The 20,956-nt window shown below is 40.3% G+C and overlaps 1 protein-coding gene across 1 annotated transcript; it reads right to left on the reverse strand.

Annotated features, from left to right (window-relative positions):
- Positions 1-14,259: 14,259 nt before the first annotated feature.
- On the reverse strand, positions 14,260-15,983 carry LOC145045899 (uncharacterized). Its single transcript, XM_078994187.1, has 4 exons — positions 15,884-15,983; positions 14,884-15,033; positions 14,657-14,726; positions 14,260-14,539 (listed from the first exon to the last, which is right to left on the reverse strand). Exons 1-4 carry the CDS (start codon positions 15,981-15,983, stop codon positions 14,260-14,262), a joined length of 600 nt encoding a protein of 199 aa, XP_078850313.1.
- Positions 15,984-20,956: the final 4,973 nt, after the last annotated feature.

The raw sequence follows: 20,956 nt of genomic DNA on the forward strand, positions 1-20,956 counted from the left end.
CATATCATCACAACACCCTCTCTCTAACCAGTGAGTACTACGGTTCCCCGTAGCATCACAACACGCTCTCTCTGACCAGTGAGTACTATGGTTCTCCGTAGAATCACAACACCCTCTCTCTAACCAGTGAGTACTATGGCTCCCCGTAGCATCACAACACCCTCTCTCTGACCAGTGAGTACTACAGCTCTCCGTAGCATCACAACACCCTCTCATTGACCAGTGAGTACCACAGCTACCCATAGCATCACAACACCCTCTCTCATCACTAACTCATTGAACTGCAACTCTTCGTGGTCTCTGTAACAACCCGTTATTTCAAGTCAGTAAAAATCGAGTCCTGTAACCTCTTTGAGAAAGGAAATAGAATATCATCAAAAAATCAAGTATTCAAAAACTCTATTTAGAGTACACTATGTGGTAGTTATTGTCTTAAGGTTTCCAAACATATAAATAACACAAAAATCCGAGTTATAACGAAGAAGTTATGCTCACTCTAAGTTTTCCGACAAAAACCAGCAATACGAAGTTGCGTAAAAACGCAAAGTTTCAATAAAACACTTTCCGACCTTAGGTGTCTAAATGAAAGTCGTAGATATTGTTAAACTACAAACATGCATAAAAAGAACGCTCAAATCGGACATCGTATGAATAAGTTATGAATTTTTAAAGAAATTCCTTAATCACGTCATTTTAATAAATAAATAATAAAAATAATTCCGGAATTTGCCAACGGAATCTAAATGAAAGTTGTAGATCGTAGTCTCACCTTCGCGGGGATATAAAGAACGTCAAAAACGGAGTTCGTATGAAGGAGATATGAATTTTCGAAGTTTGATAATTAATTTATATATATTTTTTTATTAAAACTTCGGTATTATCCGAAGGGGAGTCAGCATCCTCATCCGAGCTACGTGCTGCGTACCCCTGTACGCCACGCGTACCCGAGGAACTTGGCCTCAAACCGTCCACATCGCCCTATGCGAGGCACCCGACCCGCCCGTCCGACCCGCCGTCCCATCCGACCCGACTGCCTGAGCCGTCCCATCCGAGGCCGAGGCAGTCGAGGCTTCGGTCACGCATGACGTAAGCGTACGCACTGCGTACGAGCGTACGCCCCGCGTATGAGGACTCTCAGGCCCCCCTATAAATAGCATGCGAGGGTTCCCGGGAAAATGGCCCATTCTCTCTCCTTTTTCTTGCATTTTACCTCGTTTTCCGTGCTCGCACTACTCCGAAGCCCTGGTCATTTTGTGCAAGTCCCGAAGGTCGATTATCTCCCGAGGAATCCTGAGATTTCCGAGAAAAATCCATTTCCCGAGACGAAACTCTGCCCGGTTTTCCATCTTGCTATCTTCAAGATTTCAAGTGAGTTCATACCCCTTTCAAACACACTTTAAATACATTTTCAAATGCTTTTATACTCTTTTAGGGGGGGGGGGGGAATACAAGTAAACATACGGTTATTATCGTGTATTTTATAAAGTTTCACTTAGCTTGTTTTACCGAATAAATCACTTGGAACTCATTAATATTATGGAAAACTCTTGTCATACTTTGTGTGCATTAGACTTATACAAAGTATATAACGATTTCAAAGTACCTTTCATTGCTAAGTCGTTTTATACATTCTAAAAACTTATGATTTTGATTTGTCAAACATTGTGAAAAAGGATAAACTTTGCATAGAAAACTATCACTTTAATACGGGCTTAATTGAGAATCCATGAGACGTGTATATCTTCAAACGTTACTTTTCTTTATTAGAAAGTAATGCTGCAAGTCCTGTCTATAACCAGAGTCTCCCGTTCTGAGAACGTGTCAAATGTGTACAGATCTATACAGGAAGTCATGATCCCGCGCCCTGACTGTTAGCTACGGTCCATCTTTTGGGGTGACAGTTGTCATAACGCTGCGATGCCTGAAGAACGTCGTTACAGGCATATTATGTTTACTATGGTTATAAAACTCATCGGATATACAATTATTATGGTATTATGCTTTTATGAACGAGTAGCTATTAAAACTATTCTTCATCTAACAAATGCGATCTTCGTATAGTTTTATTATATAAAACTATGACACAACTTTTGAGAACGTCGGTTTCTTGCGATTTTCGGTCTTAGAGACTGCCATTTATGTTAGGAAAATAAGGGTTTCTCCTGCATACAAACCAAACAACTAATAGGAAAATAAGGGATTTTCCTGGTGCAATTATTTACATCTTATAACACGAACATTTATATGCATTTCATGCTTTTACAAGAAAATAAGGGTTTTTCTTCGAAAACACAACAACTCTTATTTCAACCATTAGAGAAAATATGGGATTTTCTGGATCTAATACATTCACTTTCAACACAACAAATCACAACTCTTTACATTTGAAATGCTGCGTTTTCTGGAAAATATACACCCATTTTGGAATGGCATCTAATTTTTCTAAACTACTTATGAACTCACCAACTTAATTGTTGACACTTTTCTTTGAAATAACTTGTATTGTCAGGGAACCGCTAAGCAGGTTTGGGAATCAACTTTTGGGATTAACGCGCTGGCGTTAATTACTTCTTTTGAATGATCTTTATGTATTTATCTTTTGAACATGTAATGAATACAACTATGTAAACATCTTGGAAACTTTAATATATATGGTGGTGTGTACTTTCCTTTCTATGAACTGTTATGATACTGAATATGATGTCCTACGCCCCCGAACGTTTCCGCCGTTCTGGTTTGGGGGTGTGACAGATTGGTATCAGAGCTTTGTTTATAGGGAATTAAGTATATCAAAACCATTCCTTTTTGATATACAACTATAAACTCAACTGGGCAAAAACACTCTGAGGAAAATTCTTACTTTTGAAAGTAAATCTAATTAGTTTTAAGGTAAGCATGCACTCATTTTTATACTAATAACAGTTTCATAGTAAATAACTTTAGAAGTATTATAAATAAGTTGTGCAGCACAGGTACGCCTTGGGACATGTAATCGGAACTGGGAAGAATATAGCCTGATCAACTATATTTGTCCAAGAGCCGACTAACGTATGCCAAGGAGTGTCTGTAATGGACAACAAATTTAACACTTACCAAAAGCATATCGCTAAAGAATATTCAGGGAGTATTCGAGTGCCGTCAACCATTAAACTTAAGGGTAAGTTTCATGTGCTCTAGCTTATAGTAAACTTTTAACTCTATTCTCGTACAGTCTAAATGGCGGGATTCAATCACCCTAATGACCCCTACTACCCCAACCAAGGTAATGGAGGGTGGATCGAAGAAGATCCTGAAGAAGACGAAGAGCCTATAGAGTTGGAGGGAGGGGATGACTCTGGCACGGATTCGGAGCCAGAAATTATAAATCCACCAATCCTACAATCTCCCGTCCACGTGAGGAATTTCCAAGGACCCACTCCAGTGTGGGGAAGTCACCTCCATCATTGGAGCCAACAACAAAGCTTACACCCTCCTTACGGCATGTGCCGAGACTTCTATGATGTGAGAGGCGGGGGATCAGCCGACCGTGCACTTCCGGTCATGGTTGGCAAACTCGCCAACAAGTGCTATCAATCCGGAGTGCAAGCCAACCAAATCCGAGTGGTCAATGTGGAAGTACAAATCCACACGGCCGATATCAACCGCCTAGAGTTGTTGCAGAACGACATCCACATTTGCGCCGAAGCATTTCAAGCACAAGCAAATGCGGCCTTCGCAGAATTAAGAGAACAACAAGCTGCGTTTGATAGACGCCTCATGGAGTTGAAGCAGTCCGAAACGGAGTCGAGCTCCAAACGCAAAGCGCACCGCAAGTAGTACTTGCCCAACTCTCAAATTTTGTTATAAATTAGGACTTCGGATAAAAGTATTATTTTCTTTAAATTTTTCTGTAATCGGAGGCCTTTAGAAAGGCCAAGAAATTTTGTCTAGACCCCGCTGTAACACAACTATATGTTTAATATATATAAGGGTATACCCCTTTTCTTGTTGTTGTTAATCATGCGCAAATCGTTCGATTCATTGGTACATCTATTCAAACTTTACTTTCAAACTCTGAACTGCCAAAACTTATAAAATTTTCCATATTTTTTCTTTTGGCAGCACGATGCCTCCTCGTCCAAACCTAAGGCCTAGGCCAGGCATAGTACCACCACCACCTCCACCACCAACTTATGATCCAGCCATGGTCTAGGCTGCTATCACAGCAGCAGTAACTGCAGCCCTCTCGCAAATAAACTCTCACGGAAATGGAGGGGCGGGAAGCAGCACGAATCATCCAAATCATGGCACTGGTCATGGTCAAGGAAGAGAATGTACTTACAAGGAGTTCTCTAACGCTAAGCCAAAAACTTTTAATGGTACTGGGGGAGTCATTGCACTAATGCAATGGTTCGAGAAGACCGAAACGGTCTTCGAGATCTGCTCATGCCTGGAAGCAAGCAAAGTCAAGTTCGCTGCTTGCACTTTCGTGGATCGAGCCCTCACTTGGTGGAAAAGCCATGTGAATTCAGTGACGCTCACTATCGCCAACGCCATGAGTTGGGACGATCTAAAGGTTCTACTACTGGAAGAATACTGCCCAAGGGGCGAAGTGAAAAAGCTGGAGCAGGAGCTCTAGAATCTGAAAATGACTGGGTCTGACCTAGTCACCAACACAGCTAGGTTCAACGACCTTGCTGCACTGTGCCCTACCATGGTCAACTCAGAATCAAAGAAGGTTGAAAGGTACATTTGGGGGTTGTCACCCCAGATTCAAGGGCATGTCCTAGCTTCCAGCCCTGTTACCTACAACAGCGCTAAACGCCTGGCTCAGCGACTCATCGACCACAGAGTAAAAACCAGTATCATTTCAACAACCGCAAATCCACCTAGGGAGGCTCAGGGCCAGAGTAGGCCTTGGAACAAAAGGAGGGGACAAACTCTCCAGGAAAACGCAAGAAACAACAAGTAATAGCGACCCACGCTATGACTGTACATGTGAACCCTGCCCCCACAAGCTCATATAATGGGAAACTTACTAAATGTAACCGATGCAGCTTCCACCACCACGGTCCTTGCCCTGATCTTCAATGCACCAAGTGTAATAAGAAGGGACATACAGCCCGCTATTGCAAAGGGCCAACCCAACCATCCGTCCCCACTACTAATACCGGGGTAAGCCGCGCCTGCTTTGAGTGCGGAGACACGGGGCACTACCGTAGGGACTGCCCAAAGGCAAACAACCGGAATACCGGCGGAAGGGGACGAGTTTTCGCAATGGGACAAGATGAAGCCATTGCGGACCCTACTGTTGTTACGGGTACGTTTCTTCTCGATAACTCGTATGCATGCATTTTGTTTGATAGTGGAGCGGAAAGGAGTTTTGTGAGTCACGACTTTAAAGGCCTGCTAAAATCAATACCACAATCATTAAGTGAACCATTCATAGTAGAAATGGCCAACGGGAAAACCGAAGGCACTAAGGAGATATACTTAAACTGCACCCTAACTTTAAATGATAATCCCTTTTCAATCAACCTCATGCCAATCTCGATTAACAGTTTCAATGTCATGATTGGCATGGATTGGCTGAGTTCTCATCATGCGGACATTCTATGCTACGATAAGGCCGTTCGCCTTAATCTGCCAACCGGCGAAACTTTCATTGTCTTGGGCGACAAACCAAGTACCACTCTTCGTATCATCTCAAGTATCCAAGCTCGGAAATTCCTACGCAAGGAGTGTCACGCGTTCTTGGCACATGTTGTAGATGTGAAACACGAAGTCCAAGACATCAAGAGTGTGCCCGTCGTACGCGATTTTCCTGACGTTTTTCCCGAGGACCTTCCGGGAATACCACCCGCGAGACAAGTTGAGTTGCAAGAGCTATCCAGCCAACTGAATGAACTACTTGGAAAAGGATTCATCAGGCCGAGCTTCTCGCCATGGGGAGCACCCGTACTGTTCGTGAAAAAGAAGGATGGATCATTCAGAATGTGCATCGACTACCGAGAACTCAACAAACTTACCATCAAGAACCGATACCCCCTACCCCGAATCGATGACTTATTCGACCAACTCCAAGGAGCCAACTACTTCTCCAAGATCGATCTGAGGACAGGATATCACCAGCTGCGATTCCTGGAGAGTGATATTCCCAAGACGGCCTTCCGCACACGATACGGACATTACGAATTCGTAGTGATGCTGTTCGGACTAACCAATGCCCCGACCGTATTCATGGATCTAATGAATCGGGTATGTCGTCCATTCTTGGATAAATTCGTGATAGTATTCATAGACGACATACTCATTTATTCAAAGAATAAAGAAGAGCATGGTCAACATCTGAGGCAAGTTTTAGAGACGTTACGGACTGAGAGACTGTATGCAAAATTCTCAAAATATGAATTTTGGATTAGAAAGGTGGACTTCCTCGGTCACGTGGTCAGCAAGGAAGGAATCCATGTGGATCCATCAAAAATCAAGGCTATCAAAAACTGGACTGTGCCAACTACACCAACAGAAATTCGCCAATTTCTAGGTCTTGCTGGTTATTACCGAAGGTTCATCCAGAATTTCTCCAGCATCACAAAGCCTCTTACCGCCTTAACCCAGAAAGGTGTGACCTACAATTGGGAAGAAAAGCAAGATGCTGCATTTTAGACTTTGAAACAGGCCCTTTGCAGTGTGCCCATCCTTTCTCTCCCAGAAGGGACCGAAGATTTTGTGGTGTATTGCGACGCTTCGAAGCAAGGGCTGGTCTGTGTACTAATGCAGATGGGAAAGGTTATTGCATATGCCTCACGACAATTGAAAACGCATGAGGTCAATTACACCACTCATGATTTAGAGCTTGGGGCGGTGGTCTTCGCTCTTAAAATCTGGAGACACTACCTATATGGTACCAAATGCACTATCTTTACAGACCACAAGAGCCTACAACACATCTTCGACCAGAAAGAGTTGAACATGAGACAGCGACGCTGGGTCGAATTGCTCAACGACTACGAATGTGAGATTCGCTATCATCCAGGAAAGGCTAACGTTGTGGCAGATGCCCTTAGTCATAAGGAGTACTCTGGCCGAAGAGTAAAGTCATTAGCCATGTCAATCCATTCGCACCTGTCGACACAAGTCAAGGAAGCTCAAATAGAGGCCCTGAAACCCGAAAACGTGACAGGTGAGACCCTTAGGGGAATGGACAAGAATTTAGAAATCAAGAGTGACGGAGCACGCTACCTCATGAACCGAATATGGACGCCCAAGTTTGGTGGACTTAGACAGGTAGTTATGAGCGAGGCACACAAGACACCATACTCCGTACACCCCGGGTCAGACAAGATGTATCAAGATCTCAAACAACTCTAGTGGTGGCCAAACATGAAAGCAGAGATCGCTACATATGTGAGCAAGTGTTTGACTTGCGCCAAGATCAAAATAGAACACCAGAAACCCTCAGGACTACTCCAACAACTTGAAATTCCTGAGTGGAAATGGGAGCAGATTTCCATGGACTTTATAACGAAACTGCCCAAAACTCAGGGTGGCCAAGATACTATTTGGGTAATCGTCGATAGATTAACCAAGTCCGCTCATTTCCTACCGATCAAGGAAACTGATAAAATGGAAAAGCTATCGAGAATCTACATCCGAGAGATCGTACGACTCCATGGAGTGCCAATGTCTATCATCTCGGATAGAGACAGCAGATTCACGTCTAGATTCTGGCAATCATTGCAAAAATCCATGGGAACAAGATTGGACATGAGTACAGCCTATCACCCCCAAACTGACGGACAGAGAGAAAGAACGATCCAAACCTTGGAAGACATGTTGCGAGCATGTGTAATCAACTTTGGTAAAGCATGGGATGTTCACTTACCTTTGGTTGAGTTCTCTTATAACAATAGTTATCATACTAGTATCAATACTACTCCATTTGAAGCCCTTTACGGCCGTAAGTGCAGATCACCTCTGTGCTGGACGGAAATGGGCGACACACAACTAGCAAAAGGTCTAGTCCATGATAGCACCCTCACTGGTCCAGTGATCATCAGAGAAACTACTGAAAAGATCGTGCAAATACGAGAATGACTGAAATCCTCGAGGGATAGGCAAAAGAGCTATGCCGACAAAAGACGTAAACCCTTGGAATTTCAGATTGGCGATCGGGTAATACTGAAGGTCTCACCCTGGAAGGGAATGATACGCTTTGGAAAGTGTGGGAAGCTAAATCCTAGGTACATTGGACCCTTCAAAATCATTTCAAGGGTTGGTCCAGTAGCCTACAAACTCCGACTTCCAATAGAGCTTAACAAAGTACATCCAGTATTCCACGTATCAAACCTGAAGAAGTGTCTGTCCGACGAAACACTTATAATTCCACTCGATGAGATCGAACTAAATGAAAATCTTAACTTTGTGGAAGAACCCGTTGCGATCATGGATAGGGAAGTTAAACGAACTAAACAAAGTCGCATTCCAATAGTAAAGGTCCGATGGAATGCTAAGAGGGGACCTGAGTTCACGTGGGAACGAGAAGATCAAATGCAACAGAAGTATCCACATCTCTTCCCCAGCCCCTAAGACTCTTCTTTTGTATTAAAATTTTGGGACAAAATTCCCTCTAACGGGGGGATGATGTAACAACCCGTTATTTCAAGTTAGTAAAAATCGAGTCTTGTAACCTCTTTGAGAAAGGAAATAGAATATCATCGAAAAATCAAGTATTCAAAAACTCTATTTGGAGTACACTATGTGGTAGTTATCATCTTAACGTTTCCAAACATATAAATAACACAAAAATCCGAGTTATAACGAAGAAGTTATGCTCATTCTAAGTTTTCCGACAAAAACCAGCAATACGAAGTTGCGTAAAGACGCAAAGTTTCAATAAAACACTTTCCGACCTTAGGTGTCTAAATGAAAGTCGTAGATATCATTAAACTACAAACATGCATAAAAAGAACGCTCAAATCGGACATTGTATGAATAAGTTATGAATTTTTAAAGAAATTCCTTAATCATGTCATTTTAATAAATAAATAATAAAAATAATTCCGGAATTTGCCAACGGAATCTAAATGAAAGTTGTAGATCGTAGTCTCACCTTCACGGGGATATAAAGAACGTCAAAAACGGAGTTCGTATGAAGGAGATATGAATTTTCGAAGTTTGATAATTAATTTATATATTTTTTTTTATTAAAACTTCGGTATTATCCGAAGGGGAGTCAGCATCCTCATCCGAGCTACGTGCTGCGTACCCCTGTACGCCACGCGTACCCGAGGAACTTGGCCTCAAACCGTCCACGTCGCCCTATGCGAGGCACCCGACCCGCCCGTCCGACCCGCCGTCCCATCCGACCCGACTGCCTGAGCCGTCCCATCCGAGGCCGAGGCAGTCGAGGCTTCGGTCACGCATGACGTAAGCGTACGCACTGCGTACGAGCGTACGCCCCGCGTATGAGGACTCTCAGGCCCCCCTATAAATAGCATGCGAGGGTTCCCGGGAAAATGGCCCATTCTCTCTCCTTTTTCTTGCATTTTACCTCGTTTTCCGTGCCCGCACTACTCCGAAGCCCTGGTCATTTTGTGCAAGTCCCGAAGGTCGATTATCTCCCGAGGAATCCTGAGATTTCCGAGAAAAATCCATTTCCCGAGACGAAACTCTGCCCGGTTTTCCATCTTGCTATCTTCAAGATTTCAAGTGAGTTCATACCCCTTTCAAACACACTTTAAATACATTTTCAAATGCTTTTATACTCTTTTAGGGGGGGGGGGGGAATACAAGTAAACATACGGTTATTATCGTGTATTTTATAAAGTTTCACTTAGCTTGTTTTACCGAATAAATCACTTGGAACTCATTAATATTATGGAAAACTCTTGTCATACTTTGTGTGCATTAGACTTATACAAAGTATATAACGATTTCAAAGTACCTTTCATTGCTAAGTCGTTTTATACATTCTAAAAACCTATGATTTTGATTTGTCAAACATTGTGAAAAAGGATAAACTTTGCATAGAAAACTATCACTTTAATACGGGCTTAATTGAGAATCCATGAGATGTGTATATCTTCAAACGTTACTTTTCTTTATTAGAAAGTAATGCTGCAAGTCCTGTCTATAACCAAAGTCTCCCGTTCGGAGAACGTGTCAAATGTGTATAGATCTATACGGGAAGTCATGATCTCGCGCCCTGACTGTTAGCTACAGTCCATCTTTTGGGGTGACAGTTGTCATAACGCTGCGACGCCTGAAGAACGTCGTTACAGGCATATTATGTTTAGTATGGTTATAAAACTCATCGGATATACAATTATTATGGTATTATGCTTTTATGAACGAGTAGCTATTAAAACTATTCTTCATCTAACAAATGCGATCTTCGTATAGTTTTATTATATAAAACTATGAGACAACTTTTGAGAACGTCGGTTTCTTGCGATTTTTGGTCTTAGAGACTGCCATTTATGTTAGGAAAATAAGGGTTTCTCCTGCATACAAACCAAACAACTAATAGGAAAATAAGTGATTTTCCTGGTGCAATTATTTACATCTTATAACACGAACATTTATATGCATTTCATGCTTTTACAAGAAAATAAGGGTTTTTCTTGGAAAAACACAACAACTCGTATTTCAACCATTAGGGAAAATATGGGATTTTCTGGATCTAATACATTCACTTTTAACACAACAAATCACAACTCTTTACATTTGAAATGCTGCGTTTTCTGGAAAATATACACCCATTTTGGAATGGCATCCAATTTTTCTAAACTACTTATGAACTCACCAACTTAATTGTTGACACTTTTTCTTTGAAATAACTTATATTCTCAGGGAACCGCTAAGCAGGTTTGGGAATCAACTTTTGGGATTAACGCGCTAGCGTTAATTACTTCTTTTGAATGATGTTGATGTATTTATCTTTTGAACATGTAATGAATACAACTATGTAAGCATCTTGGAAACTTTAATATATATGGTGTTGTGTACTTTCCTTTCTATGAACTGTTATGATACTGCATATGACGTCCTCCGCCCCCGAACGTTTCCGTCGTTCTAGTTTGGGGGTGTGACAGTCTCACCCCACTAACTCTTACCACTTCACAATCTCACTCTCAGATTGACGCCACACTACGATAATTACTCATGCCTTACGAATTATCTATAGAATTAACCATAAACACTCGATACCCATACTTGGCATCTCAAGCTTAAAACTCAAAATAATCCAAGATTTAGCACATTGAACTTGGATACCCCAGAATACTCCATCTTCCAAATTAAAACACAGAGAAATTGCCAATGATTCAAAACACGAAGATGACAATCGGAAACTTCCTCCTCTATTGCCCAAAACTCATGCCAAAATACCCGTAATGACTCTGAATTTGGGTGACTAATCAACTTATTTCCTTCTCATACTGCATATAATAGCCCATACTCTGAACTGGAAACTCTCAACTGCCGAACTATCCTCACAAGCCAACCACCTCGAATTCACCATTTAACCTTAAAGGATTCCTTAATACCACAAAGTCTCCGACCAACGGCCACTTACCGTGGAGACACTCATCCTTTCTCAAACACATACCACATGCACTATCTCACTCTACACCTCTCCTTGACCAACAATAACCCTGATCTCAAAAATCCGCAACGCAACCCTCTCTATTTAGATCTCTATCCGTTCTCGGATAACTCTATGATCCTCTCAACCAAAAGACCCAGTCCTCCCTTACTTAGGTTCGAACCATCACCGATTGGTGCACTAACACTCTATCCCCTAGAATGTGTACACTAGCAACATCGCACCCAATCTCGCAAGGTGCTACGCAACGCTCAATGATCTCCTTTGCAGAGATCGAACAACACCATATACCCAAATATCATAGGAAATCTTCATAACTTATCATCATGACCGCCTCTAGTCATTCAGAATATCACATCATACCTTCAACGGACCTTCCAAATGTCCAGTATTAACCCTGACTCCTAATCTGGAAATAATGAACTATCATAGTCCTCATCCTCGACTCCTCGTCCCACGCTCCATCACGTCCCTTATCATAAGAGCAGAAACCACATTTCCACTCTCTATACACATCAAAGATAATAAGAGTCACCACCCTGTTATACTCCTCTTGATTGTCAAACGCTGCAGCTATCACATGCGCTACCATACTCCAATAGGGTGTATCTTGGTCCTTGACCGTCCCAGTCCCCACTGACAACCTGCTCAAGCTATATCATTCCCTTGCCAAATACCTATTACCAGATACTCTGATTGAAGATCACCATCAGTACGATCCCACAAGGCTCACCCCCAACTTAGAAACTGAAATCTCAACACCTTATCATGTCTCCCCCTGGAAAAGGAAATAGCACCACTCGAGTCACAAAAGGTGACCCCTCTGCTATTGGCCGATTACCTAGCTCAGTTCGTATTCTTTCCTAACGTGTCGACCCTACTCATCTCTAAGTCTTGTGACTCTATTAGCATATCACCAACAATCCCTCAGAGCTAACTCGATTTCCCTATCAAGAGATGCTCCACTAAAACTCGTTCATCCTGGCCTCCTAGCCCATATTGTATCTCATTCGATCATAGATTGACCCAAACACAACAGGATAATTGGAAAAACACAACCACTATCTGCTACAAACCATGGTACTTGAACCATGACATCGCCTCTCGCTCTGCCGCCGATCATGGTACCCAAACCATGACATCACCTCTCGATCTGATACTGATCATGGTACTTGAACCATGATATCAACTCCTGATCTGCTATTTAGAACCTATGGATTACTCCCTGCATCGATTATGGGTCCTCTACTTTCAGTAGTACGGGCCCATACTACCTGCCACATCTACCCATACTCTCTACACAGACCACTCCAGATTCCCTAAGTAGCTGCTCAACCTCCTCTTCACAAATCTCAACATGCATGCTCGCTCCCCAGCAAAATGCTCTACTCTGTCAGTGTACTCACCTGACTAAGGCCACTTCCTAGGCTTTTCCTAGGTTCTCACATTTCTCCGCCATCAGCTGCTAAGAAACTCCTTATGATGCCAGTCATTTACCTCCTGAATATCGTCATATTTACTTGGTAGTTGAATCCCATCACCGGGAGTTCCACAATGCACGAAGCAAGCAACATTCGGGCGTCGAATAACCACATATAACCCACTCTAGGTGATAACTCCACTAGCTCTACTCATACTCAAAACATATCACCGAACTCTGCAACTCTAACTCCCACGGTATCTAGCTACTCTCTTGGTAGGTTCAACCAATGCTCATCTAAGTATCTCTCCTAGATTACTCCTCTACTAAAATCCCTCTCTACAAGGATTCCCGATGGACACTCTTACTTAACACATACTCGAAAGCGCATCACAAATAAGAACAACTCCTAGGCTATGGCATCACAAATCAGGCCACTCTAGTCCTAATATATGAAATACCTATCCTATCTCTAGCATGCATAATATCTCATAAAACATAAGGTAAGGGTATTTTGGGAAATCATTGTTCAGGTTCTGGCTGATTGTACACACTGCTCTTTCTCGTTTTCTTTTAGAAACTCTTGCTCGTTTTTAGAAAAAAAATCATTTATTTTGAAAATTTTCCTCCATTCCTCAGTTTGAGTCAAGATATACCCGAAGGTGCATCCGAATCCCTCAAACCAAGGCTTTGATACCAACTTGTAACACCGTAAATTTCAAAAAAAAAAAATTTGAAAAATTATAGTTCTCAGTACATATTTCATAGAACATCATTTATTAAAATCACAAAACATAGCTACATGTTTAATAAAATGGTAATCCAGGATCCTCTTAACTCTTTCTTTGGTGTGTACAATCAAGTCGGTGCCGTCCCACGATCCAAATAAGAAAAACCTAAATCACATAACACATAACACAGTAAGCACGAAGCGTAGGCCCCGTTTGATAGTTGCTGACTGAAAAACTGCTGACTGGGAAAGGTCTGTCTGAGTAAGAAATCCTGACTGAGTAAAAAATCTTGTTGTTTGATTGTACATCTGACTGAATGTGCTGAGTGATGAAAAATGACCATTTTACCCTGCTGTTATATATAGTGATCGATTAAGTTGTTGAATAATTATAAAAACATACATATTGTCATACAAAATGTAAATTACACACAAATAAAAAATGTCATACAAAATGTAAATTAAACATAAATCATTTAATATCCAAATAAAACATAATGAAATTTAAAATAACATAATAATTTAATGTAAAGTAGGTGAAAGTAGTCGATTTGCAATCTGATCACGCAAAACACGCATATATTCAACGGCTTCTGGACCCCATTCTATGCCTTGCATGTTTTCTCTATCAATTCCTCCACCTTGGACGTCAGGAGTAACCATAGTGTCCTCCTCAAAATTTCTAAACAAGTCATCTTGTATATTGTATTTCTTTATAAAATTATGGACCTCAACACAAGAAATAACTATGTCTCTTTGCACTGTAAAAGGATAAGGAGCCATTTGTTTTAAGATTGGGAATCTTGCTTTCAATACACCATAAGCATGCTCAATAACATTTCTAAGTTGTGCATGAGCATAATTGAACCTTTCTTCTCTAGTTAAAGGTCTGCCTCTTCGAAAATCGGCTAATCAATACCTAGTATTGAGGTATGGACCCATAAACCCACGAGTGTTTGTATATGCGGCATCACAAAGGTAATATTTATCTGCAAATGAATGTGACACATATTATATAATGACACATTATATAAAATGATAGATAATAAAAATTATATAAATATTACAAACCTGGTGGAGGAAATGGAAATGCAGAAGTCGAATTAAATGCAACTTCTTTCAAAACTCTTCAATCATGTGCTATACCCTCCCATCCAGCCCAAACAAACGTGAATATCATATCAAACTCACAAATTCCTATTACATTTTGAAAACATTCTCCTTTTCCTCTTCCTCTATAACGAGTTTGTTGATTAACGGGTACAACCGCATGTACAAGAGTTCCATCTAATGCACCTATTGCTCCGAAAAAAATATTTTTTAACTGTCTATGTCATTCCGAGTTATGTCTTGCTGGATTAGGAGTTATTGGTACAATAATTTCTTTTGGAAAATACATCATTGCTGTTAGGACCTCGTGAAAACATTGATGAATCGTTTGTGTGGAGTGATCAAATCTTCCCTTAACCGCACGAAAACGTTCATTACGTCCTATAACATGTAAGAATATAGCCATCTTCTCTTCAATGCTTATTGTCCTACTAGCTTGCAAACATTTTTTTTGGGTAAAGTGGTTGCATAATAAAGCAAATGCCTCTTGTGTAAGACGCATCATATCGAAACATTGTGTAGGGTCTCCGTACATCAAATCTTGCGTATACGCATACCTGCTTGAATAGTTATCTCTAATTGTATGGATTCTAATTAGCCTGCGCCAGTTTGACCTCAACCAATAAAACACAAGTATCAGAAAAGGTATAACTTCACCATCCGAAACCATACTTGACATGTTACAAACAATTAGGTAACATGTTAAAGTAACCAAACTTTCCTAAGTATCAAAAGTCATATAACAAAAAACTAGTAAATAACAAAAGTCATATTCAATATCTAAACATCATCCAAAGTAACAAAAATCATCAAACGTAGGATCCAAAATTAACAAAAACTAGTACACATCATCCAAAGTAACATCCAAAAAAGTCATCAAACATAGCATCCAAATGTCATGCAAGTAACAAAAAGTCATGCAACAAAAAAACTAGTAAACATCATCTAAGATAACCATACTTCCTACCCGCACCCATCACCCACGACTCACAACTAGTATGCGAAAGTCATAACCAAACTTTCCTAACATCGGCACCTTCACCAAATAACAAAAGAGCGGTTTTGTTTCTTTCATATTCTTCTCCCCATTCCATTTTGTTCAATTTCTCCATACATGCATCAACATCCTTATCCATTTCAATTTTTTCAATTCTTTCATTTTTTTCCACTAACGACCTTGCAAGCTTGACAATCTCATCCTCAACTTCTAATGCCCTTGCGTCTCTTTTTTTCCACCAACTCTTCTGTTTCCACCAACTTCCTTATTTTTTGAACGCCCCGAAGATTCTTTACTTGCACCTACATGTTGTGTTAAGGTTTCCATTTGAACATCATCATCAAAATCATGGGCACTAAACTCTTCTACAGGATGAGGGAGTGTACAAGATGGCCCCCAACTTTGAATGCTGGTTGACGTCGACCCTTCAAATAGTTGGGTGCAAAGATCAGGGAACAACAGAGGTTTAGTTTTCAATGACAACACGAACTTGTTCAACTGTTTACAATTTTTATAAATATTAGGATATGTTATAAAAATAATCATAATATTATTTATTATAAAAATATTACCTTCCCCTCTTTTTTCTGTTGTTCATCGGTCAAATTAAATTTATTTTTTATAGGATCACAGATATTGCCGGTTTTGTTTTTGAGTTTCACCCAAGCAACATACTTTGATTTGTAGTAGTGAAAGTGATTTCTCATTTGCTTCTGATCAACCTATTTACCGTGTTCGTTTATCAATTTTTCGTGTATTGTGTTCCATGAACTTGCCTTAAGTCAGGAACCCTCACAACCATTAGTGGTTATTTCATGGATACATGCATCAAGAAAAGTTTTGTCCTCATTCTCGTTCCAAACCAACATCCTAAAACATTAATATTTAAAATGATTTATCATAAAATTTATCATGATCAAAAACAATTTTAAATATAAAAAACATTATTTTGTACCAATAATAGCATAAAATCTGTGGAATTGTGATATGTCTATTATCTATTATAATAGTGTATAGGATTTGCAATGAGATTGGAAATGCTATGAAGCTAGACAATCATGTTGATGGCATAAAACAAGAAACTCCTAACTATAAATGAATTGAAATAGGCATGGTAATTATGATCTTTGTACACCTTCTCAAGCTCAAGTATTTTAAAGACAATATATTTTTTTTCTTTTAATTTACCAAAAAATACAAAAACAAGGCAAATAATATGTATATAATGGCAAATAAAAGCTCCATCTAACAGCAATGCCACTACCTTGTAGTGGCAGTAATAAACATCACGCAGCAGCAGAAAGAAAAAAAAAAGAAAGAAAAAAAAGAGGATGTAATATTCTAGCAAATAACACTTTAAAATTCAAAAGAAAATTCGTCCATAAATATATACTGTTGATTACCTATTCAAATAAGTGGTTTGTAATCTATTATGGATACGGAATCGTCTATACACTATGAAGTATCCTATGAAACCAATTAATTTGTAAACAAATCTGGACCCACTTAAATCAATGAAATTGATTACAAATAATGGTGTATATGGAACATATCCACTGCATCCATGCTTTATATGAAGGGATATACATAATCAATTGCATAAAAGAAAATATTTTTTATTCAATTTCACCGATTTATCGATCCCAAACCAAAAATTAGCGTTCCCAAACCCCAAATTGGATTCTGAAATTATAGATTATACATAAAAGGATAATACTCTTACTAGTTTGTCATGAATTGCAGTGATTGAATAACAAGAAATCGAAATATTCCTTACAGATGGCGAGATCTTGTTGGCCGGTGAGATGGTGGCTATACGGTGGCGAGATGGCAGCGACCGTGGTGATGGTAGGCAATGACTTGCAAGATGCGATCGAGATGGAGGAGCGACGTCGCTTCTAGATGGAAACGACTTGGAGCTGTCGGTGCTTTTTTTTAGGTCATGAGAATGGAACGATGGAAGAAAGAATTAAGGGTAGGATTGTCTTTATTCCCGGTCAGCATATGTTACAAAGTTGACCGGGTAAGATTATTGAGTCAGATATCTTTCCGAGAAAGCACACCATCAAACATATAAGGTCTGACTAGGTCAGTCAAATTAGCTTACTCAAACCCAGTCAGATGGGTATCAAACGGACCCTTAGTGAGTTCCCCAAAATACCACATATAACACGTATTAACCATTCGAGGTTATAACTCTGTGGACCCTCTGGTCCTAACTCTGTGGACCCTCTGGTCCTAACTCTGTGAACCTTCAGGTTCTAGCTCTGTAAACTCTAGAACATACATAACATAAAACACATAGAAATAATGTAGTGTATCACGCCATATAAATAACATACAAAATGCTCTGTCACATAACTCTAGTTACCACTCTAGGTAAAGTATAGTGAGAAGACTCACCTCGGATGAAAAACAGCTCCTATAATCATTGCTGCTACGCACTGGACTCTAACTCTTCGCCAAACCCACAATAAATCTAAATTAGGAGCTAAGTCCAACCTCTCACTCATTGGGTCTAAAGATAGACCACCTAACAGCCCATTAATAACCTAAGCCTATTGGGCCCACCAAAGCCCAATAATAAATGGGTCCTCACACGGCCCAATTCCCAAAAAAAAGGCAAGACCAAACAAAGGGCCCCAAAGCACATATATACACTCTGCTGGTCCAAGACTCTATGCATGAAGCCCAAACTCCAGGCCCAAAACATCACTTAGCCCAAAAGCCCACAGAGGGGTTACACAGGGCGTACCTCCTTTGGTATGCTCAGTGTACTCAAGAATGCACAATTCTGATCGGGGACCTCAGCCCAGTATGCGGGCCGTACTACGATTACGCTGGGCGTACTCTCTGTTTTGCTTAAATCAATTTCTGGTTCTTAACCCGTTAAGACCTTAACTTATCTCTTGGATCTGGACTTCCTAACATCTCCTACTCCATAAAGTTATCGACTTTAAGCCTTTGCATGGTTGATAAGGTCACAACACATAAAAAAAAATCTTACTTTCTTAACCCAAAATGTTCATAACTCATGCATGGGTAGATTCACACGATCAAGACCTTATTTTTATGGTTCTCCACCACTAGAAACACTTAAAAGGACAGGTTATTAAGCTCTGGAGCGCATCAACTCATAAAGCCTCAAGATTGGGACAAAAAAACCCTAAAATGGACCCTAATATGCACAAAACAAAAAATAGAGGGAAAGCTTGGAGCTTTATACATTCAAATGGCGCTCTAGCCCCAAGAAAGCTCAGATCCATAACCAGATCTTCAACTTCACTGCCTTCCATGCTCCTTCTTAACTCTTAAAAGTCCACAAGAACAAAAACAAGCTCATCATGGCCACCACCAGCTTCAGGAATGGATATTAGGGTTTGAGAGGGTTTGATAACTGAGAAAGGTGGACAGAAATGAGACCATATCTTTCTTTTTATAGGGATACTTCACTTAATTAGGGTTTCCTTATGTGCCTAGTACACCCAGTATACCCCCTGGTACACCCAACATATTACGTAGCTCTTGCTTAAGAAACACGCGCATCTGTATGCTAAGAGTACGCATACGTACGCCCAGGGTACTTCGCTGCCAAAATCCTCACTTTAAGGACTCATCTTGCCAAATCTTTAAACTTCCATAGCTTCTTTGATATAACTCCGATTCCAAAGAGCCTTATACCTACGGAAAGGTGATGAGATGCCTTACGATTCCAGAAACTCGCCACAACCCGAGACTTCCTCATGCCCGGCTCGTGGCCCACGAACCCTAATCATGGACCATTTGAATCAGGATGTTACAAACTGCAAAGGTTTTATAAGCGATTCTCAAAATAGTTTTCTAAAAAAATCAAGAAAGGATGTGATGTGTACGATCAACCATAGCCAGTAAGCATACCCAAAAGTATCTCATGGGGATCTGTTATTATGTGTATGTTAGAACAACATTTTAGTGATAGGCTAGGGATCATTGGGAGTTGGATGATATAATTTTTTGATTTTATCGTACATGATAGCCTAGGTTCTTCCTTATATAAAATTGATATCATTACTATAGTTACTTTGTGTATGCATCAAAATTGTACATAACTAAGATTTTATAGTCTGAAAATGGATAATCTGGCCTTATTTCCTATTCCTTGTTTGGTTATAGGCTTAGTTAGGATCGGCTATTCGACTACCTGTAGGATCTAGTGTTATGTATGATTAGCATATACGAGTGATGTAGGGTTGGTTGAATTTTCATAAGTGGGTGTGGTATACCAGGTCATTGTGAGGAATTATTAGCCACTCTCAAGAGAGTGAGGGAAATACGAATGTATATCCGATATGCTGGGAGATAGAGATGGAGAATTTCGTATGTGGATCTATCTAATTTTATTGTGTGTTAGTGCCAGTCGAATCCAATGCTCGAATGTTGATTTCTTTCTTCTTTGTTGGACTCACATTGATGTGAGTGACTATCAATTGAATAGACTAAGTTACATGCTATGAAAGTTAAATAATCTCAGAGTGAAGGATTTGGCCCTATTGCACAGCTCCCGTTTAAGTCTAAACATTATAGGCTTTGGTCCTTTAGTTGAAAGATTATTGAAGCCTTTTTGCATGTAATTATGTTCATGAAGTGGTTGTCTGATATTAATTAGAGTCCTTCAGCAACTAATGGCAGGATAGGTGGGGAATCCTAGGAGAGCCTAAGAAGTATTTTAGTGTGACTATTTCGTTGTTAAGCAGATCTTGGGAGTATTATTATTACTAGGTATTGGAGGACCCGAGATGATTCTTTACGAAAGTATAGATAAGTGTGGAAGGTATTATTGGGACCATAATACTGGAAGCACAGGATCCATACACAAATCGAGGAGAGTTTTAGGGGATTAAAGGGCTAGTTGGAGTGAGAGCATGGTGTGATGCCATGATTCGTGGTAGTGGTTCCGTATCTGTCAATATTTTAGTTATGGTTGCTCAGATATGTGCACGGGTTTAGTAATTGTCTTGGGACCTAATGGTGATATCGATTTTGGTTAAATGGTGTAGACCTAGATGAGTATGGTGGCCTGGAGGTCTCGAGGGTTTTGCTCAAGGTCGTGTATTCGAGTCATGCGAGTTAAGA

Source organism: Lactuca saligna, chromosome 5 (assembly GCF_052625555.1).
Source record: "Lactuca saligna cultivar CGN05327 chromosome 5, ASM5262555v1, whole genome shotgun sequence".
NCBI lineage: Eukaryota > Viridiplantae > Streptophyta > Magnoliopsida > Asterales > Asteraceae > Lactuca > Lactuca saligna.

Coding starts and splice junctions, on each gene's coding strand:
- LOC145045899 (XM_078994187.1), bottom strand. CDS start 15,983: ATGGATAAGGATGTTGATGCATGTATGGAGAAATTGAACAAAATGGAA. Junction 14,727..14,883: donor TGTTTGGGCTGGATGGGAGG/GTATAGCACATG, acceptor ATTCATTTGCAG/ATAAATATTACCTTTGTGAT. Junction 14,540..14,656: donor GGTCCATACCTCAATACTAG/GTATTGATTAGC, acceptor ATTGAAAGCAAG/ATTCCCAATCTTAAAACAAA.